Genomic DNA, 19,629 nt, shown 5'->3' on the forward strand with positions numbered 1-19,629 from the left:
GACAAAAAAAAAAAACCCAATAAAGCTTAAATTGAGGCAAAATATAAGTTTACCTGCAGCTTTACTTAATGATCAAGATGAATAGATGGATCATTAATAGTGGCCTTGTAAATAACATAAAACAGTTCTTTGAAACTGTTCAAAACAACAAAAAGAAGTCTTGAGAAAGCCTGAAAGCAGCTTGAAAATGAACAAAATAAATTTCCAGGCACGAGCGAGTTATCTTTAGTGAACTCCACCTCAAATCCTAAAATTGTGGATGGTGGCAACAAGGACCGGACAACAACAACAACAACAAAAAAAGAACATATTCACAAGCATTGCTTGTCATTGCTTCCTTCATGCGCTTGAAATAATCTTAAAATGCAAAAATATTAAATACTCCAAATCTGGAAACATCATCAGACACTGTTATTGCACTCATTCTACAATTTACGAAGCAGACATTATACACATAACACTGATTCAGCAGCGGTGTAAGGCATCCATAGCTTACAGCGGTACAGGTCAACAAAATGAACAAAAAACAGTAAAAGTAAAAGTCCGGTGTATCATTGCTTTCATTGGCACATTTTGCACAATGTTCTATAAGAATAGATTTGAGTACAAATGGCGAGATATAATCAGAAACATCATGGTATAACACTGGATACAACCATTTTCCAAAGCGTCGTGTGAGGTTGATCCATCTCATATCGTGGGTGTCATATCAACTGCAAACATTTTACATTTGACACCTTTCTCAGACTGTTGCAAATGCTACAAACAGGCAAATATTATTCTCAATAATATCCCCTCTATCCAGTTCCTCTAAAGCTGCATTGATTTAAGCATAAGGCATCAGACGCTGTATATGTAGTCAAAGTAGACAGCTTAAAATAGGAAATCTATTTATTTAGTTATTGTAGTGCAAAACCCTTCTTTACAATGTCCAGTGACTCAGTCCAGGCATGTCTTAAAAATAATTTGAATGTTAAAAAATATCAGTCACATTCCAGCTCGGGTCCTTGTTGCTGTCATTTGGAAGTCACCAGCTCAATGTTGAAGGATCGTTGATGAGGTTTTATGAATAGTTCCCAGCCTGCCATTCACTTGGACAGTCTTTCTGGGGGTAGATACCTATTAGAGGGAAAAATAACATGTCACTTTTGGATCACTATACTATGAGGAATAATGGATTAGTGCCTAACAGTGCACTGGCCCTCAACAGTATTCCTATCTCTTTAGTCATGTGCAAGATGGACAGAAAAGACCAAAACTGAACTTATTTTGTGTATATATAATGCTACGTGTGGCTAAAGAAAAACTGCACATCACTGAAAATCATCTACACTGAGAAATACTGAATGTTGTATCAAGTAAAATCCTAATGAATGTTCTAGAAAATACTTTTTACACAGATAGTGGTTAAAAGCACAAAACAGACCATCAATATTTCTGTGCTACATTTTGAAATCCATCCCCAGGGTTCATTAATGTTGACTGTGAGATCAAACCATCTGAAATCAGACCAAAGTGGTGGGATGAAAGAGGACACTTTCAGCTCAACATGTTTTTTTTCTGCTGCTGTTCCAAGGTTTCTTCCCTGACTCTATCCTGACTTTGCCTTTTTGTACTTTTATTACATCTGCAAATCAAAAGACAGAAAAGATGTTTTTTTGGGGGGATACAGCCATTATCAGCATAGGAAATGTTGGCATATTTCAAGCATGCAATAAATGTAAACATAAAACCAACTGCATTAATTCACAGAAAATCATTTTGAAAATTGTAACAATGCTAATATAACTTCATCTGCGGCGCAACAGATAGCCTGATTATTCATTACCTTTCTAAGTTTCTCAGCACCAGATCCAGAGCGAATAGCCTCCAGCAAAGCCTCCCTGGCCAGGGCAGGGTTCAAGGGGGCGTTGGCATTTAAATGACCCACAGGGTTAGGTTTACCCTGGGGAAATACAGGAGGAGGTGGTGGAGGTGCACTCATAGGTGGAGGTGGTGGGGTTGGAGTGAAAGCAGGTTTGATCAAAGACAGAGGGGAGGGGGATAACGCCACTGTTTTCTCCTCCTTTGAGCACTCCTTCCTGAAACGCTCAACCTCACTGGCGGCCTTAGATTTCGTCTGCGAACGCAAAATGAGACAGCTTTATTTGTAAAAGCAAAATCACATGACGGAAGTATGTGATATTTACCCGCCGTACGTGATGAGTAAATACCACATACTACATGTAGCTATGTGGCTTTCTTACTCAAATATGCATATTTTTTTTTACATTTAAGTGACGACACAAGTTATGTAAAAGAAGGATTTTGATCTCTAAACGAAATGGTCACCATTTCAGAAATTTTATTGCTGCTGGGAAACCTCCAGAATGAAAATGTTCTCTTGAGATTAGTTCTTACTAGTGATGTCTGCTTCTGATCTAAGGTCCCGATGACAGCATTTTTATTTATCTGGCATTTCAAGTCGTGGAATTAACTTCTGATACCTATTGCGTCTCTGCTGTTTAAGATCATGTCAGCCGCTCCCAGAGCAAGATGTGCACACTCCTTCTGCGTGGAAATTGTTCAAACACAATGTCCTAGTTTATGGTACTCTGTTTGCATAACTGTTATCGTTTCTTGCCATTATATTGTTGAGTCAATCTACTTATTTATTTATTTTTTGCTCTTATCATTGTCGTTCACAGATTCTAAGGTTACAGCAGATCCTTGTTTGTCAGCTAAAAAGCAGGACGCAGCTATCCAGAGCAGCTAATACTCTAGTCATTAGATTATAACAGTCAGGAATTACATATTTTAAAGCTGTGGAACAATGTTTTATAAATAATTAATTGTTGTTTTTGTTTTTTTCCAATGATATGTGTTAGGAGCAAAATTAACAATGATTTACATAGAAAATGTGAGTAAACATGCTAACATTAACTTAGCACTGTAAGACAGATCTTACAGTGAATAAAAGTTTGACTTCAGGTATATAACTTAGAACCTAACAGTTATTGCCTATTTATAAATGATTTGGCTGTAATATCAATCTAATCAAATAGCTAAAAACGTGCTAAGTGTTAACAGGTTAATAAAACAACTCTTGTTGTGCGAGACTGAAATGCTCACATACAACCATAGTGACAGCGCATAAAGAGTCTTTAGATTGTTTTACCTTTTTCAGTCTGCTGATGTTCTGAGATCTAAGTGCAGCTAGAAGAGCAGATCTTCCATTGCCTTCTTCATCACAGGCCACTTTCTTACCATTGTCGGTGGTAGTGGATATCTAATAACAAAATGTAAAAAAATGAATGACATCAGTCTATTAGATGAAGATGTAGCTTAAAATGTGAAGTTGGAATATGCAATGACTTGTTAACTTGTTACTGTGAACACCTTTGCTGGTTTTTGGTAAGCAGGTCTCGATCCGTTCATATAATGCCTCGCGTTCAGCTTGTCCTTACCTTCCTCAGTCTCTCCATGCCTCCACCTGTCTGGATTGCTTCCATCAGGCTGCTGTGCAGAGATGTCTCTTTCTCAACAGATTTACAGATGACTGGTTTGAACTTTTTAACAGGCCCAAACAAGGTTACACCTGCCACAGACCCAGGTGTCTCAGTACTGTCTGATACTGCAAATGATGATTGAAGTTTCACTTCCTTCACTACGTCCTTTATTCCCTGTAATATTAAGGTACACTTTAAATGAGAAATCTGAATTAGTTTTCCTTTGTCGAGAAATATTTGCAGTCAAAAAGTTACTTACATCTATCTGGTCTTGTGGTTTGGTCTTTGGGGCTATTGGTGGTTTGAAAGATGAGTGTAGAGCACTGCTTTTTGTCGGGCTGGGGGTTTGAGGTTGACTTTGTTTAACGTTGCTAGAGACTTGTATTTGTGGAGATCCGTTGTAGTGACTGTGATTTTTCTTGGCTGTTTCTTTGTCGGCTGGATCCAAAACTTGTTTCTTGGCCGCAGCATCATTTTCAAATAGTTCCCTGTTTACTTTCACCTGAGCAAACTCTCTCTGACTGTCTGATATGTACTCTGGGAAGCTCGTAGACCTCTTGGAACAAGTAGCGTTGACTGTGGAAGCAGAGTCATTCTCTGTAATGTCTGACAAAGATACCTGAGAGGATTGGAGTTGAGTGACTGGTTTCTTGGAACTTTCAGCTTTTTCTGTTTTCAATGAGTCAGGGGAGTCTGTAGTTTTAGGGATGTTAGAAGGTTTAGTTGAGGTCTTTGGGGTGTACTTAGCGAGGGCAGAAGCCACATACTGGCTGGAGGTCCTCCTGGATGGTTTAACAAAGCTGAGTTGCTGTTTTCTGTCCGAATGTAGAGGAGGGGGAAGTGAGGGTTTATTACTTGGCCTCTGAACATTGTTGGACACTGAAATCTTGCTCTCCACCTCGGCCAACTCTCTGCTTGGACTCATGTCTTTTCTAAGCAGTTTGTGATCTTCTTTCACTCCCACTGTAGTTTCAACCGTTAGTCTTGGTGTTGCTTTCTGGGACTCAGGGTTGCTGGTCTTTAATTTTCCTTCCAAGCCAACAGCAGAGGCAATGCTCAGGACATCTGTGCCCTCCTTAAGTTTATTAACTTGACCTTTTCTTTGAGTCACCAAATTTTCTTTTCTACTGTCAGAGCTCCAAAGTGCTTTGGCATTTTCACAAACAGGAGTGCCATTTTCAATCTCCGATCTAGGTGACTCTCTGGATTTTAAGCGAGGTACGCCTGCTGCCACCATATTCCCCTGATCATCGATCTTAATAGCAAACCGACCTCCTGAGTCAGTTGGCTCTGTCTTGGTGATGTTTGTCACAAAGGGTTTTGAAGGTACCACTGTGAATGTTTTCATGCCAAAGCGGGATGTGACATTGTGAGTAATTTTACCATGCAGTGGACTGACACTAGAGCTGATCTGGTTTACTTTATGCGTCACTTCATCCTTCCCAGGAGAAACTGATCTCTGAATCTTTGCTGGAAGTTCAAACTTCTTCTGCTGGAAGGACTGAGTGTTATGTTGCGCCAGGTCAACTGTGGTCACAGGAGGCTTGCTGGTCTTCTGCAGGTCAGCACTGGATTTCACTGCCAGTGTTTGCGTGTCCTCTTTCGTAGTGGCGCTTTCAGCAGTCTTCTTCTCTTTACTTTTTTTGTCTTTTGCCTTTTTCTCCTTTTTATTACCTGTAGATTTGATCTCCTGTCGTGCAATAGACTTTTCAGAGGGTTTTGAACTTGCACTGCTTCTTTTGTCGGTAAGAGCAGCTGTATAAGCACTGTTGTTTTGGTTCTGTTGCTCATCATCAGAGTGATGAATGAAGCCTGTAAAACAGACAAAACAACAAAGTCAATTAACAATTTTGAGAGAACATAAAATGGTTACTTTAGATGCCGGTCCTTTGTTTTTATCCTACCTTTGCTGTCAGTTGATTCAGTCTTTGTAAGAGGTTTCACTTCATGCCCTACAACAAATTCAAATTCCTCCAGTACCTCATCTATGGCTGTGACTGGCACATACATGTCCACTACAGACACAGGAACATCGCTGCTGTCTGTGGACTTGGTATCAATGCTATCTTTGGCAGAGATGACGACTTCATGTTCTGAAAAAGGGAACAGTTGTACATCAGTGTATGTGCTAGGCATAGTTGTCCTTGAAAAACTATTTAAAGAAAATATTCTTGATTGAGAAATGTCATTTCTGGATATGGCTAATCTGTTAGGCTCAGCATTAACAGTTTCTTGCAAAAGTAGACCTACCCCTTGTACTATGTGTGCATTTGTATTCACCCCTATTTACTCCCAGTGCAACTTTCTTCTAAAGTTGTCTAATTAGTCAATGAACCAAATGACTGCTATTTAATCTAATCATTTTTTCCTCTTAACAGGTTTGTTGGATAAACCTCAGTGAATAAATAGCATCACAAAGACCAATGAACACACCAGACAGGTCATGAGTAAACTTCTGGCCTAGTCAATGCAGTTCACCATGCGTAGTACAAAAAACTAACAGTGCTCATCAATATCAAACCACATTGTGATACAGGGTGGGGGGGTAGCACCATATTTATTTAAGAAGGAGCAGCGAAGCTAGTCAGTGTTTGATGTCTGACCTAAGACCTAAGCCTGTGGTGGAGGATAACTTTCTAATAGAATAAAAAATTAGATATACAAAGTACAATTATTTTTGATCAAAGCAGATTTACATGCAAGAATAATTCAGTCAGGTTCCAAACCTAAATCAAATTAGAAATTGAAATAAAAAATGTTTACATTTTGTATCCTATCTAGCTGAGCTTGACACAGACTTGACTTGAATTTATTTTGGAAATAAATAAATAAATAAATAAATAAATAAATAAATAAATAAATAAATAAATAAATAAATAAATAAATAAAAACAAGGGCAAGGATTTCTGTAGCATACTCTCCAAATTTTACAGCTGTTAAGTTGGAAAATACCAACTCAGGCTGGCGTCAAAATTAGTAAACAGTGTTTGAAAATGTGTAATGTTCACCCCATTTGACAAATATGAAGCCAATAAAATACATTGAAGTATGTGACTATAATAAAAAAAACAAAAAACAAAAAAACGCATCACTACTTTTGTAAGTAGCTGCACTGTGGCTTTGTGATGTCCTGTCTCTCACCTGCAAGGCCTGCTTCCATATTTGCCAAAGTCTGATGAAGCTGGATTGTGAGCTCAGAGTCTTCTTTAAAGCCGTTGACTGATTCTGGATGAGGGCTTCTGACACTGTGCCAAAAAATGTATGCATATGTAAAAAACACAAGACACTTATAATATGATACATGACGAGTGTCTCAGATAAATGATAGCAGCATGCAGCAGAGAAAACAACATTTCATGGCTTTTAGTTGGATTACTGAGCACATGTTATGGCTTCCTCTTTGATGCAGTTCATTCACCGCACTTCCAGTTACTGATGTAGCTCTAAAATGTAAAAAAGGTCAGTATAGTTCAGTTATAAGAGAAAGAAAAATCTGGTATTTTATGTCTCTTCCAAGGTTCAATAGGATTTTTATTGAAGTTTGTTGGATTTCAAATATGCGATTTATTAACTTCATCCATTTTTCTTTTAGGGTTCAAAAGAGTGTTCCCCTAAATTAGTGCCATATTAGCCATAACAAATTGCAAAAATGAGGGCCAAAGCAAATAAAATTTATCTTTTAGGAGACTTGGATTGGATCCTCTGTTCCTCAGTGATTCTGAGAAAACAGTGCTATAATGCTTTCCTGGAATACCAAGAAGCCAACAGCATTAAGACAGACTCTGGATTCAAAATGGTTTTTTTTATTTTTTATTTTTTTTTGTTGTTTGAGAGCATCATTCCAATATCCTTCATCTGGGCATAGTACCATGCAAATATTTCACTACAAGTTGAAAAATCAACACATCTGGAGGAGAATTTTCCTTCCAAGGACCTTTGAACAAGGGCCTAAAACCATAACCATGAAAACCCGGCTGAGCAAGCCAGCTTTGGACACAACTCAAGTATAATATAATGGAGCTGTGCTTGGTTATAAAACCTACTGTAGTAAAATTCTGGAAACAAGTTGGCCAAAATGGACCACTCACAATCTTAAAGTGCAGGTGTCAGACAAGCCATGGAAATTATTTCAAGCGGTATTATTTTTACAGTATTATAGATTAGCAGGCTCACATGGGGGAATTCCTCCTACACAGTCTTATTATAATTTATAAAATTTTGCTATTTACAGTAAATGCTTTTTCTAAAATTGCAAAGCATAAGATTTTAATCCCTGTTCCTACTTTTACACCTTTTTCTTATTCTCCATCCACATGAAAGATATAAAGCTTTTTGAAATTGGGTTCTGTTTAAAGTCTGCAGACGACATGTTTTCTCATCAGCTATACTATGAGAAATACAGTATTTTACCGTCAATAAAAATCTCTGCACCGTCTCTAAGATGTTGTGCCAGCAGGTGGCAACAATGTTCACATTAATTATATTCAAATTCAGAAGAAGAAGCTCAGTCTTTTTAGCACAGAGAGTTAGAGTTAGCATGAATAAAGTACAAGTACTATTTTTACGATAGACCAGAAAATAAGTTTGTAATTTTGTGAGCAAATTCATTATTAGCACTATATTTGTGAACATATTCCTGTAATGTTTGAACATGTGAAATGTAGACAGGTTTATGGTTATTTTCTTGGTATTTTCTAAGGGGCCATACTAAAATGCACACGACTAGGTCGATTCTAAAACCTAAACAGATATTGGAGCAACAAAATCACCCTCTGAATAAGGACTTCCTGTCGGTTGTTTTCTTCTCAACCAGATATCTTTTCCCCCAGGGTGTAGAACAAATAGATTTTTTTTAAAAATCATTTGTCCCTACAGTTGCAACATTTCTCAATGATTTCAAATAACCCGATATGGCTTCATCTCTCGTGTAGGTATGGTAGGCCTATGGGGTTATGTAAAAATGACTGTTTCTTTTCCCTAATGTGCTGCACAACAATTGAAGCTTGGGGATAAAAAAGATGATTGAATGACTAAAACTGAACTCAGCATAGGCCTTTGTTTTTAACCACTCTTCACTGTTGTTTCCTGTGTCCCCTCCTGCACTAAGTTTCACTTAGTAAGTTTTCATATGATAATAAAATCTGGATGCTGTTTGGTTCCACTAAAACCACTCTAGATGTTTTTGTACAAGATTTTTAAAATTTATTCATATTTTTTTCCCATATATTCACATTAAATAACCACTTAAACCAAAGTAACGGTTTAAAGCTTTCTAAAATAATCAGAAAAATCTTTTCATGACTTTCTGTTTACCTGTCTTTTTCTCCCCAAGTGGTATTTTCTTCATCCCTGTCACTTGAAGCCGCCATAATGAGTACTCTCTCTCCTGTGTCACCCATCTTTCCATCAGCTGATAAACTCCCATCCGGAGAGGTCATCTGGGTATCAGACAGGGAACTGACGATGCCAGAGTCCTCGCCCTCTGCCGCACCTTCAGAAGGTGTATAACCTTGGTTGGGAAGGCTGCCGCCAACGCTGCTGCTGCCTAGAGAAAGAGTTTCAGCCTCAGGCGCCGTGGTTTCTTGTTTCTGGACAATGGATGAAGCCTTTTTGGAATGAAGCCAACCTGGAGGATAATAGGCACAAATTATTTGTATGAATACAGAGTGCTAACACACAATTTTGAAATGTTAGCCAAGGTTAAAAAGAAAGTGAGAAAATTAAAGACTTTCCAGGGCACACTTTTGTTAAGTAAGAAAGCGGTTATACACAAAAACAATGTCAGAAATTCTCATTCCCTATGTATCTCTCATGCTCAGAAATATAACCCACAACCCAAAAGGATGAGAAAGCGAAGAGTGCTTTTGTGTTTGAAAAAACAAAATGAGAGGTTCTGAAGATGTGGCTTACTGGAATAAGTTTGAACATTTATCCTGACACCACTCACACATACATGCAAACCAGAGATTATATGATAAATATGCTAAACATGCTTGGGGCACAGCCCTTTGTGGTTTAATAAAATATTTTATAACATGTGCAGATTGACTTACTGTAAACAAATCCTTTTAATTCCATTTTTAACATAGTCTCTAACTCTTTTTGGTTTAAGGGAAAGGGTGGAATTGCCTCATGCCCTCTCATCTCTTCAGTACACTCATTCACTGGTCAGTTCTGTGGGTTCTGGGAAATGTATTTAGAGTGTCACTGATCTCATTGAACTGTCGGCCAAGTTAATAAAAAAAATAAATGTTCTGTTTGTCAGGCCTTCTGTAGTTACGCCTGGTTGAAATGCCTTCAACAGTGAGTGACCTTGTTTTTATCACCGATGTAAGTGAGAGTTATGCATCACTCTGGACATGCACTGTGGTGAAAAAAAAAAGAAAAAAAAAAAAAACAAACAAAAAAAAGAAAAAAGTGACCTCGAGTATTTTAACGTGTGTATTAGGAGTGTAAGCTCTAGGCCTTGTCCGAATGTTGAGCAGAGAACAGTCAGTTCCAGGAGATGTGGTGATGACTCACAGGGCTGTCCTCCCAGCTCCTTCCCAGCAACTGCTGAATCATGCCAGTTACAGCCACAATCTGCACACGTTCACACAACACACAGAGGGTCACACACCCACACGCACGCCTACACACCACCATTTATGCTAACGCACAAGTAAACAGACACACAGCGTTCTCAAATCTTCAGCTCAGAAAGGACCTTGAGTACATGCATCTGTTAAAGATAAACCAAACACGTCTTCACTCCCAATCTATCAACTAGCTATACACATACACGTGCTATTAGTCAGGACCTGACCATGGCTGGCCATGCAAGAAGCCAAGTTAAAATAAAACTGTCTTGGTTCAGTTTTCAGTTGTTTAATTACAAAATATGTTTCAAAGCCAAAAAAAAAAAAAAGTTCATTGCCATATTTCTACTGACCTTGTAATTAGACATCCTTTTAAAATGTGCAACATACCTCAAAAATTCAAATAAGATACAGTCCTTGATAGGATACATGCAACATAACAGAGCACCATTAGAAATTGTAGTCACACACTTCACAACAAGTACTGCTTTCAATAAGATAAGTTTAAACAATAAAAGGTTACCTGAAAAAATAAACTGTACAGCAAACTGAACACTCTCATAACTGTAAACTTGATTCCTAGGGAACTTTGCTTAAGGCTAGATTCTTTTCGTTTCCAACCAAGATGTCAGATTTACACCGTAACTCAAAAATGTCTTTTTATATATGTCTTTTAAATAAGAAAAATAAAACAAAACAAATTGAGGCACTGACACATGTCGTCAACAACTGTGCTACTTATCTTTTCAAATCAAAAACCTTTTTGGAGGAGATATTGATGAAGTTGTTCTTACAAAAAAAAAAAAAAAAGAGTAAAAAAAAAACAGTCAGCTTCCTGATTGGCTTCAACACTGAAAAATCTGATTTTTTATTATTTTTTAAATTTTTTTTGGCCACTGTTCATTAAAGGCATCTAGATCACTCAAACATGTTAGCTGACATTAGGCACTCTGCTATTAGTTTAGATTAGGCACAATCTTTACGGTCAGGGTCACCGAGTCTTTAGGATGAATTTCTAGTGGCAGTGTATTTTGGTATTTGATATTTTATTTTACTACAGAGTGTGATATTTGTCTATTAAAGGGTCATATAGATAAACTTTCTATGATTACTTAACTCAGTTTCCTACAGGATGCAGATTCTCCACTATTCAAGAACATTTATCACATGCGTTGTCTTATGGTCAATTTTGCTACAATTTGCTACATTTAACTCCTGAATTATATAAAACAAAAAAAAATATTCTCTAATTAAATCTAAAACCTATATCAACAACAAAAAAACAACATGCTTCACATACATTACAACCTCTGATACTCAAGTTTTAGATTTCTAAACCAATGCATTAAACTAAGTACTCAAAGACAAACTGCCCACCTATTGATCTATACCGATCACATATCTGCAGTATCAGATAGCTTTGCCTCACTCTCCTCAAACCACATTCAGAGTCCACTCACAACATGCTCTGAACTTATACAGAGTCAAAAGAAATGTAAAACCATGCAAATTATGTATAATACATATAATTTCTTTAAGAAAACACCAAGAGCCTCCTTTGAAATGCTGACAAGCTGTAGATATGAAACTATAGCTTTCAACTAATGATATGGAGCAGCTTACAAAGGATGTAATAGAAAGTCCAACAGAAATGAGGCAGGCTTTAAACATTAAAAATGAGCTGATGACAGAGGTTTGCCAAGGTGAAGAAAGAACTGAGCCAGAGAAAGACTTCAGGAGTGTTTGGGACGCAGACGCACAGGTCCACAGCAGTACACTACAAAGAGGGAGCGGGGCGGGGAGCAAAGGAAAGAACAGATCAGATTAGAGATGAAAGCATCCAACATTAATAGAGATGGTACAGAAACAACAAAAGGGCAAATAAGGGAATTGAATAGAAAATTCTATTTTAGTCATCTGCCATGGTAAGGCCGAGAACATGTACAGTAACAGATGGTGGCTCAGCATCACTCAGCAATCTCCTCCATTATGCATTTCATATACTCTGAGTTACTGAATAAATGCACACAGCAAAAACATTAAAGGCACTTCAACTGATTGGTGTTGACCTTAACTGGACATAGCAGACCCTGAAGGACCAATATGGCTTTGAGATTGACAGTCATAGATATGGAGTTTCTTGACCTTGTAGGGACCCAGCATCACTCACTCAGGAGAGGAGAAATGGAAAGTGCATTAGGACACATAGTATTTACACACATGTAAACGAGTTGGATAAAAATTCAGACAGACGTCCATTTGTATCTCAGGAGAGCAGCTTGTAGGGAAAATAAAACAGAACTACAGAGAGAGGATGGCAACAATCCATGCGAATCCCTCACAGGGGAACGGCTTCTTCCACTTCCAAGTGATCATGTGAGGTCATGCAGTTTGTGAGCTCAACTGGAGGAGGGGAAGAGAACACGAAGGAACAGATAATCTAGAGGTTAGGGCAGGCTGTTTTGGCTTTCATGTTATGGGGTTACAGCCCATTTGTCAAAGTCAAAATTCCATACTTATCCACAATCAAATATATGAAGTCGGAGGACCTTTTAAAACCCAGTTTACCACATCTATGCAAAGTTAATAATGAATTTATGGGCAATATTTCTCCCCGGGTAATACAGTAAACATGGTGCCTAAAAAAAAGACAAGAAGGAAGAGGAACTTTTAAAGAAATGCAGTAAAGACTAATAAACATGGGGACTGACGGATGGATATAAACTTGTTTTAAAGACAACAATGTTTGGGTAGTAGCCTACTGGTCAAACTGTCTTTCTTTGCAGCACTATACTTTTGAGGCTAGATGAGGAATCTTTTAATAGTCAGGTTATCCAAGTGAGAAACAAAGAACAGGCAGTCCCCCCTCTATTTTCTATTCCTACTGAACAGGAGCGGCAGGATTAGGGTTAGGGTTACGGTCAGTTTTGGGTTCTGCAATTTTGCACATTTTCAAATGTTTGTGCTGCAGTAACCAAATAATAGAAGTTGGGGAAAAAGAAAAAGAAAAAAACAATGCATATGGTACAGTTTGGTAGATATTTATATCTAAGGAGCCTAACCATAGAAAGGTTGAGAAATTCTGCTTGGCATAATTAGCTCCCATTTTAAATTTCCATCACAAGAGTATGTTTATTTTAGTAAATTGAGGGAAGAAACTACAAGCATTTCATTAAAAGAAAAATAAGCTGGCAGGCAGGATTAACTGAGCGGTAAAAACCTAATCTTTGGAAGCATAACAGAGCTGTGACAGGGCGCTTTGTTATAACTTAGTGTGAGTTGATATATGACAGCAAAATAATGTGATCACCAAAAGAGTTAATGAAGACGATCACTGAGACATGTATAATAATACATACACCAAAGGGACACTTCAATGAGAGACTAGTTTTAACATGATGTATTATTATTTCTACCCTAGAGCTTGTGAAGATTAAATGATTTGGAGACTTTTCTGGCCTGTAGGTAAAATTGTTCTTATTAGACTAATTTATGTTTTCAGCTTTCTAGCACTGTCACTGAATGTGTGCTGCATGTATTTAATTTGCTCTTACTGACAGAGATATCAGATTGGCACCACGTTGCCGTTGCACAAGAAAGAGATACGAATCAGGTGTGTCAGTTCACTTCGCAAAACGCAGCCAACTTTCAGACATTAAATTTGCTTTGCAATGGTTCGTTTAAGTGAGCCTCACACCTGTTTGGCTGCTCCTACGGCATCTTGTGAACTCTGCAGTCACTGTTTGAGAGTCCAGTGCCAAGGAGACACACAAGTCATGATTGTGCTTTGTCAAAGGAGTGGAACGAAAATACAGCCCCAGTAGAAATGCAAGTATTACTCCTGTGAGATTTCATAACAGGGTAAATCTATCTTGGGTACCAACGGTTAAGAGATGATAAACAGGTTTAAGAAAAGTGACACCAAGGAAGTAAAAAAAACAAAAAAACATGCAGCAGCTAATTTAGTGAAAGAAAAATACACTTGCTAAAATGTGCAAACAGTACGTGTGTTGCCAGCAAACAACAGCAGACCGAGTAACAGGGCCAAATTTAAAGATGGCAGACAATTTCACTAGACTTGATTGTTTTATGACATATACTAGAGAGGACATATGGAACATGGTGTGCTGAGAGAAGGAGACCAGTCTGCAGAACTAATAGATTAGCCCGATTCAGGACAAACTTGTAGAAAGCAACAACATTCAATTTATGTTCAGACCCTCGGATAATGGGATGGATTGTTTGCAGTTGAAAGTACAACTTCAGCACATAAAAATGCAAGTATGAGACAGGTGTTATTTTTTGATAATTTCTTTAAGAACATCCCTAAATTCAGCTGCATGGCAGGTAAAAGAACAAATTCCAAGGCTATGTGCCCGTCTCCTAAAACAGTGGTTGTATCCGAGTAAAATCCCAAACAAAATGTAGAGACTATCCAAGTTAACTGGCCAGCGTGCTGGTTATCAAGTTAGCACCAAGACTGAATGCAGAATGGTGGATGGACATTAAAGACAGAAAAATGATTTCCAAATCTGCTGTACATTTGTGTAGTAGGAGTATTAGGCAAGTCGTCCTGCTGTTGGCCATGAAGATCTGTAACTGGTGCTGCTTCTCTTAAGTGCTATTTGATCATCATTGTAAGAAATACAGCTTTATAGATGTCAATTAGACGAAAGAAAAAATATTTAATTTCTTTTTTTATTTTCAATAAATGTAATTGGAAAAGACAACTTTGGCAATGTATTATATGGATTCAGTAATTATCTTGATGACTACCTCTCATTCATTTCTGCCTTATAAACTAGTCATCTCATACTTCAACCTTACATCTGCTTTTATCTGCCTTTCCAGCAGCCCTCTTCTTCCTTAAAACTCTGCCAGCCTCGGGTTTTTCTGCCTCGTTACCCCACCATTTCTGTCAAAACCTTCCCACGCTCTCCTCTCTACGCTTCTGGCACTCTCACCTCTTCTCATCCTTTTTGAGGTCCGTGTATCTCTCATCTTTGCCCCTGTCAGACACGCCAACCCTCCTCTGCAGTCTCACTCTGCCACTGAGCGTATTCTGGGTTACGTAGAAGTCAATAAAAGGTTATCTAAAGGTCAGGAAATGTAAATCTATGACAGATTTATCTACATGCAAATCTGCCACGTCTCTGTGATTTCACGTATATGAAAGAAAGACAGATAAAAAATAAATAAGGCAGAGACAGACAAAGCTTGAGAGATTGATAAGCCTAAATTCGAGACAAGGACTCCATTGTGTCAAGAACTGCGATTAAAAAAAAAAAGACAGAAAAAAGTTCCACTAGTAGCTATCAAACACATGCAGGCATACAAGCCTCCTTTCTCTTATCGCTGGGTATATACATCACCTCTCTGACAGGAAAAGAGTCAGATGTTTCTGCAATGTGACAGCTCAGTTCTGCAGGGCAGACAGGTAGAAAACTTGAACTGGTAACTTGTGGCTGCCTCACAGTGTCTTTGCCACGACTGTCCACAGTTAAGTGAGCGCTACCTGAAATTTGTTATCTTTGTTCTTCAAATATATGTCGAATTTACAGTTTTACTGGAGTACACGAATAACACTTTGATTAGAATTTCTATTGTTTTCCTGAAAGCAATTTAGAGTCATAAAAGATATTTACCCATTCCGCTGTGTCTGTTGTTCTCCGCTTCATCCAGTGTGAGATTCAGGGCCAATTCAGAGTCTGACCTGGAATTGCTGTCAGAACTTTTCTCTTTATTTTGTTGGGTGGCCGTCATGTTGGACTTTTTTATCGTGAGCTGGACCTGCACAGGCCCACTGGCCGCGCTACTGGTGCTGCAGCGGGAACCGGCCTGGTCGAGGTCGACATCCGAGTCGTCAAGGCTGCGGCTGAGCTCGGAGCTGGAGTCCTGCACAACCAGGCTGTCTGTGGTGGTGCTGCTGCTGGGGGACGGAGAACTTCGGGGTGGAGTGGCATCGCGCACGGGCGGAGGTTTTGGTGCCTTTCCACCAAGAGAAACGTCTGCTGTCTGCATGACCACAGAGTCCTCAGAGAACATGTGCAATAGTGGTGTTCTGGTACGGGGGACTGGGGTGGGAATTTCAATGCTGGGGGGATTGGAAACGGAAACAACAGTTGCTGAAGGATCATCAGAATCCAGAGTGATAGGGGAAGGTGTGGGTGGAGGAGGTGGAGCCTTTCTCTTCCTTTGGCCTTCTGAACTAGGGCCCTCCTAACAGAAAATAGCAAATAGAAGATAGTGTAAGACATTTTATGTGAAATCCTTCTTCATACTTAGTCTTGTGACAGTATTCATATGGCAATTTTTCACATTTTGTACAAGACGACCATAAACAATTTATTCCATGGTGTTTTATGTGACAGACAGAACCGTGAACCATAATAATGGGGAAAAAGGACGATCATAACTTCATCTTATGCTGTGATTTCAACTCCGAGACTTTTGAGGAGAGTCTCCACCAACCGCCTCCACTGAAAAGAAGCAACTCCATAGCATGATGCACCCACCACCACATTTCCCCAGGAGGATTTTGCATTTAGTTTGATGCTCGATGTTAGCTTATGAACTACACAGCATTTTGCATGTAGGCCAAAACGTCTTGATGATGCTCTTCTATCCATTTATTCTAACATCAAATTATGCATTGGTGGACTCTATTGGAAATTTAGGTGACTGACGTTTTTCATTTAATGTATAATCTTGGCTTTATCTAATCAAGTAACATCTTGATTAGGTGTTACTTGATTAGCATACCCATGTATGCTGGGTGAGTTAACAGTGTTAATGTCTTTCTGCTTTTGGTTCAGAGTAAACATAGACCCTATACTATTAGCACCTCTCCATCTCTCTTCACCTTCTAAAACATTTACATGATGCACTACACAAGTAGTGTCACCAAATTACAGGCGTAAGGAGGCGAAACGCTTGGTAGTTATACCTCTGCTACCATTTACTGTACTCCAAGGAGACGCATATTGCATACTGCTTTAAATATCAATTTGGGATCTATTGTGCTGCCCTACAGCACAATATATATTGTGACATCTGGATAAGAATACACATTTATTTTTGGTGAAAGTAGCCCTTGCTGTATGGACACATCTTTGGTGTCCATACAGTAACTAAGAGTCTTCCTGTCAATAGATTCCCTGATCTGAGTTGTGGAACTCCACAATGCTCTATTTGGCTGCTTCTCTGATTAATGCTCTTCCTACCTGTCCTTATGATTTATGTTTGTTTACGACTATTCTCTACCAAACCTCAAAGGCCTTTTAAGGACATTTTTAGGTACAATTAACAGACTTTACACACAACGGGACTCTGCTTACACGTTCGCCCTGAAGGTAAGTGGTTGCACTGAATTTTGTAAAACACAAAATTACTACATCCAACATACAATTCCAGTAAAATACATCAAGATCTGTCACTGTAACTGAAAAAATGTAGAAAAATTTCAGGATAAATGAATAGTTTTGCAAGTCACTGTTTGTGTCTGGTTTAAGCTTTAATCATTTAGCAAATTTAGCCTGTCAGGACTGAAACAATTTTACAGCCAAGTAATCAAATTGAGTGGAGTGCTGGCAGAGGCCTGAGTCTTTTAGCCATTAGTGTGTCAACATTCCTCTTCAATTCAAGACATTTAAGGTCTCCCAGCAATTAATTTAAAATGATGCTGTGGTATTGTAACAGGACACCAGTCTGAGCTTTTAACTGGAATATTTCATAAGTTCTATCTTAAAAACAAATGTTATTTAAAAAATTTGAAATGTAGGTCTTCATTTATTCAAATGACAACATTGTCTGGATTTATTGCATGCTATACACCAGTAGTCCTGAGTTTAAAATGATATTACAGCCAACCAATAGTTTTCTTTTAAGCTATACAGAGTTTTTTTTAATGAGTTAGCATTCTGAAAGAAAAAAAAAAAAAGCTAAACCACAAAATTATATATATATATATATATATATATATATATATATATATATATATATATATATATATATATATATATATATATATATATATATATATATATATATATATATATATATATATATTAAAAAAAAGCTTAGAATGGGTTTCTTCTATGTAAAAGAAGTAAGTGGATAAAAACAAAAAGTGAGCAAGACAAAAGTTCTTAGTCTAACAAAATAAGTTACAAATGAACTAATTTACTCTACAGGGAGACAAAGCCATTCTCTTTCTTCATGAGGTCAGCGCTAAAAGAATCATTATTATTATTATGATGATAAGACGGGCTATAACAGAATAGATTTTAAATATCCAAGTAGCTCTTGCCTTCTATTTTTGTTCTCTCTGAAACTCAACAGACAACATGCCCAGAGTTGCACACAGGGTTGCATCATTCAGCAGGGCATGAAAGAGATCAGGCCACCTTGTCTTTCTGCAGGCACACAGGGTTCACACATGAACTCAGTGAACCCGGTGCATGGCATTCTATAGAAACCCGAATGCCTCCCCCGCTCCAAATAGCTGTCCTTTTCTTCAAGGCTCTCCTGTTTTTCTCCCACCCCAGTATTCATATATACATGGACATGGGCCAATGTTGAGCTGCAATGGATGATTGACTTGCCTTGGAAGATGGATGTGTTTGCGTGAGAAGGCCCATGTGTTGTTTGTGTGCGTGTCTGTCTGTGTGTACATGAGTGTATTTATGCTTGTATACGAGTTTGGGTGATTGTTTTCTCTACAGAATAAAAATACGGGACAGCAGTGAAGCCAGTGTCATGTAAGGAGTACTTCATGGGGTTCACCTGACAAGCAGTTGGATACCCACTGTCATTTATAATCATAATGATACTCTTGGCTTGAGCTGAACAGCATAGATAGGATTGTTAAGCAGCATTAAATGCGTGTTGCTCTCTTGAGGTTATGGTGCCACGACTGGGAATGCAGCATGCACTTATGTGTAGGGAATCAGAGATAAGGCTTCAAGCTATATTAAACCACATTTACAAGGCAATCTTTAGCCTTAAAAGAATTCGCTGTGAGTTCCAAGTCATTTTTATGTGCTAAAAGTTTAGTTGCTAAGATCAGTATTTACAGATTTTTAATTTTGATCTTAAACAGACTTCACCACAAAGATGCTCTGTTTAGTTTCAGTACAAAAAAACAAACAAACATGCAGAACTATGATGCTTCAAAGAGAAACCTAATCAGTGACAAACTAGAGGATTACAATCTTTATATTAATGTGAGGAACAGATAAGAGAAAATATAAACACTAGTTATGTGAAGACATGGAAATACTAGCCATTTGTATTCCTTTGGCTTTAGAATTAGATTTTTTGACTTAAAAAAAAAGCCCAACAATGATTTATTTAGTGTCCAAATAAAAAGACTACAGAGTACGTTTACAAGATTTACACTGCCTTACTAAAACAATCTACTCCATTAATTGAGGTTTGACAGAAACCTTTTGCTCTGGATTTTTTTAGGCCTAAATATGTGTCCATGTTACACTATTCAGATTTTATTTTATTTTTTTAAAAAGACATATAAAAAAAGACGTATACTTTTTCTTCCACTTCAA

The 19,629-nt window shown here is 38.0% G+C and overlaps 1 protein-coding gene across 7 annotated transcripts in view; it reads right to left on the minus strand.

Moving 5' to 3' along the window:
• Nucleotides 1-873: 873 nt before the first annotated feature.
• cobl (cordon-bleu WH2 repeat protein) overlaps nucleotides 874-19,629 on the minus strand; it is a 50,471-nt gene continuing 31,715 nt past the window's right edge. For 6 of the 7 annotated variants that reach the window (XM_044117937.1, XM_044117938.1, XM_044117933.1 and 3 more), the window contains 9 exons: nucleotides 15,712-16,285; nucleotides 8,802-9,114; nucleotides 6,630-6,733; nucleotides 5,393-5,581; nucleotides 3,748-5,300; nucleotides 3,447-3,662; nucleotides 3,158-3,268; nucleotides 1,829-2,119; nucleotides 874-1,119 (listed from right to left, as the gene is read on the minus strand). In XM_044117937.1, coding sequence (XP_043973872.1) covers nucleotides 1,036-1,119; nucleotides 1,829-2,119; nucleotides 3,158-3,268; nucleotides 3,447-3,662; nucleotides 3,748-5,300; nucleotides 5,393-5,581; nucleotides 6,630-6,733; nucleotides 8,802-9,114; nucleotides 15,712-16,285 — 3,435 coding nt within the window. In that variant the 3' untranslated portion in view covers nucleotides 874-1,035. Of the gene's footprint in view, nucleotides 1,120-1,426; nucleotides 1,628-1,828; nucleotides 2,120-3,157; nucleotides 3,269-3,446; nucleotides 3,663-3,747; nucleotides 5,301-5,392; nucleotides 5,582-6,629; nucleotides 6,734-8,801; nucleotides 9,115-15,711; nucleotides 16,286-19,629 lie in introns of all 7 variants that reach the window. The other variant, XR_006370729.1, reaches the window with a different exon arrangement.

Source organism: Gambusia affinis, linkage group LG05 (assembly GCF_019740435.1).
Source record: "Gambusia affinis linkage group LG05, SWU_Gaff_1.0, whole genome shotgun sequence".
NCBI classification, from domain to species: Eukaryota; Metazoa; Chordata; class Actinopteri; order Cyprinodontiformes; family Poeciliidae; genus Gambusia; species Gambusia affinis.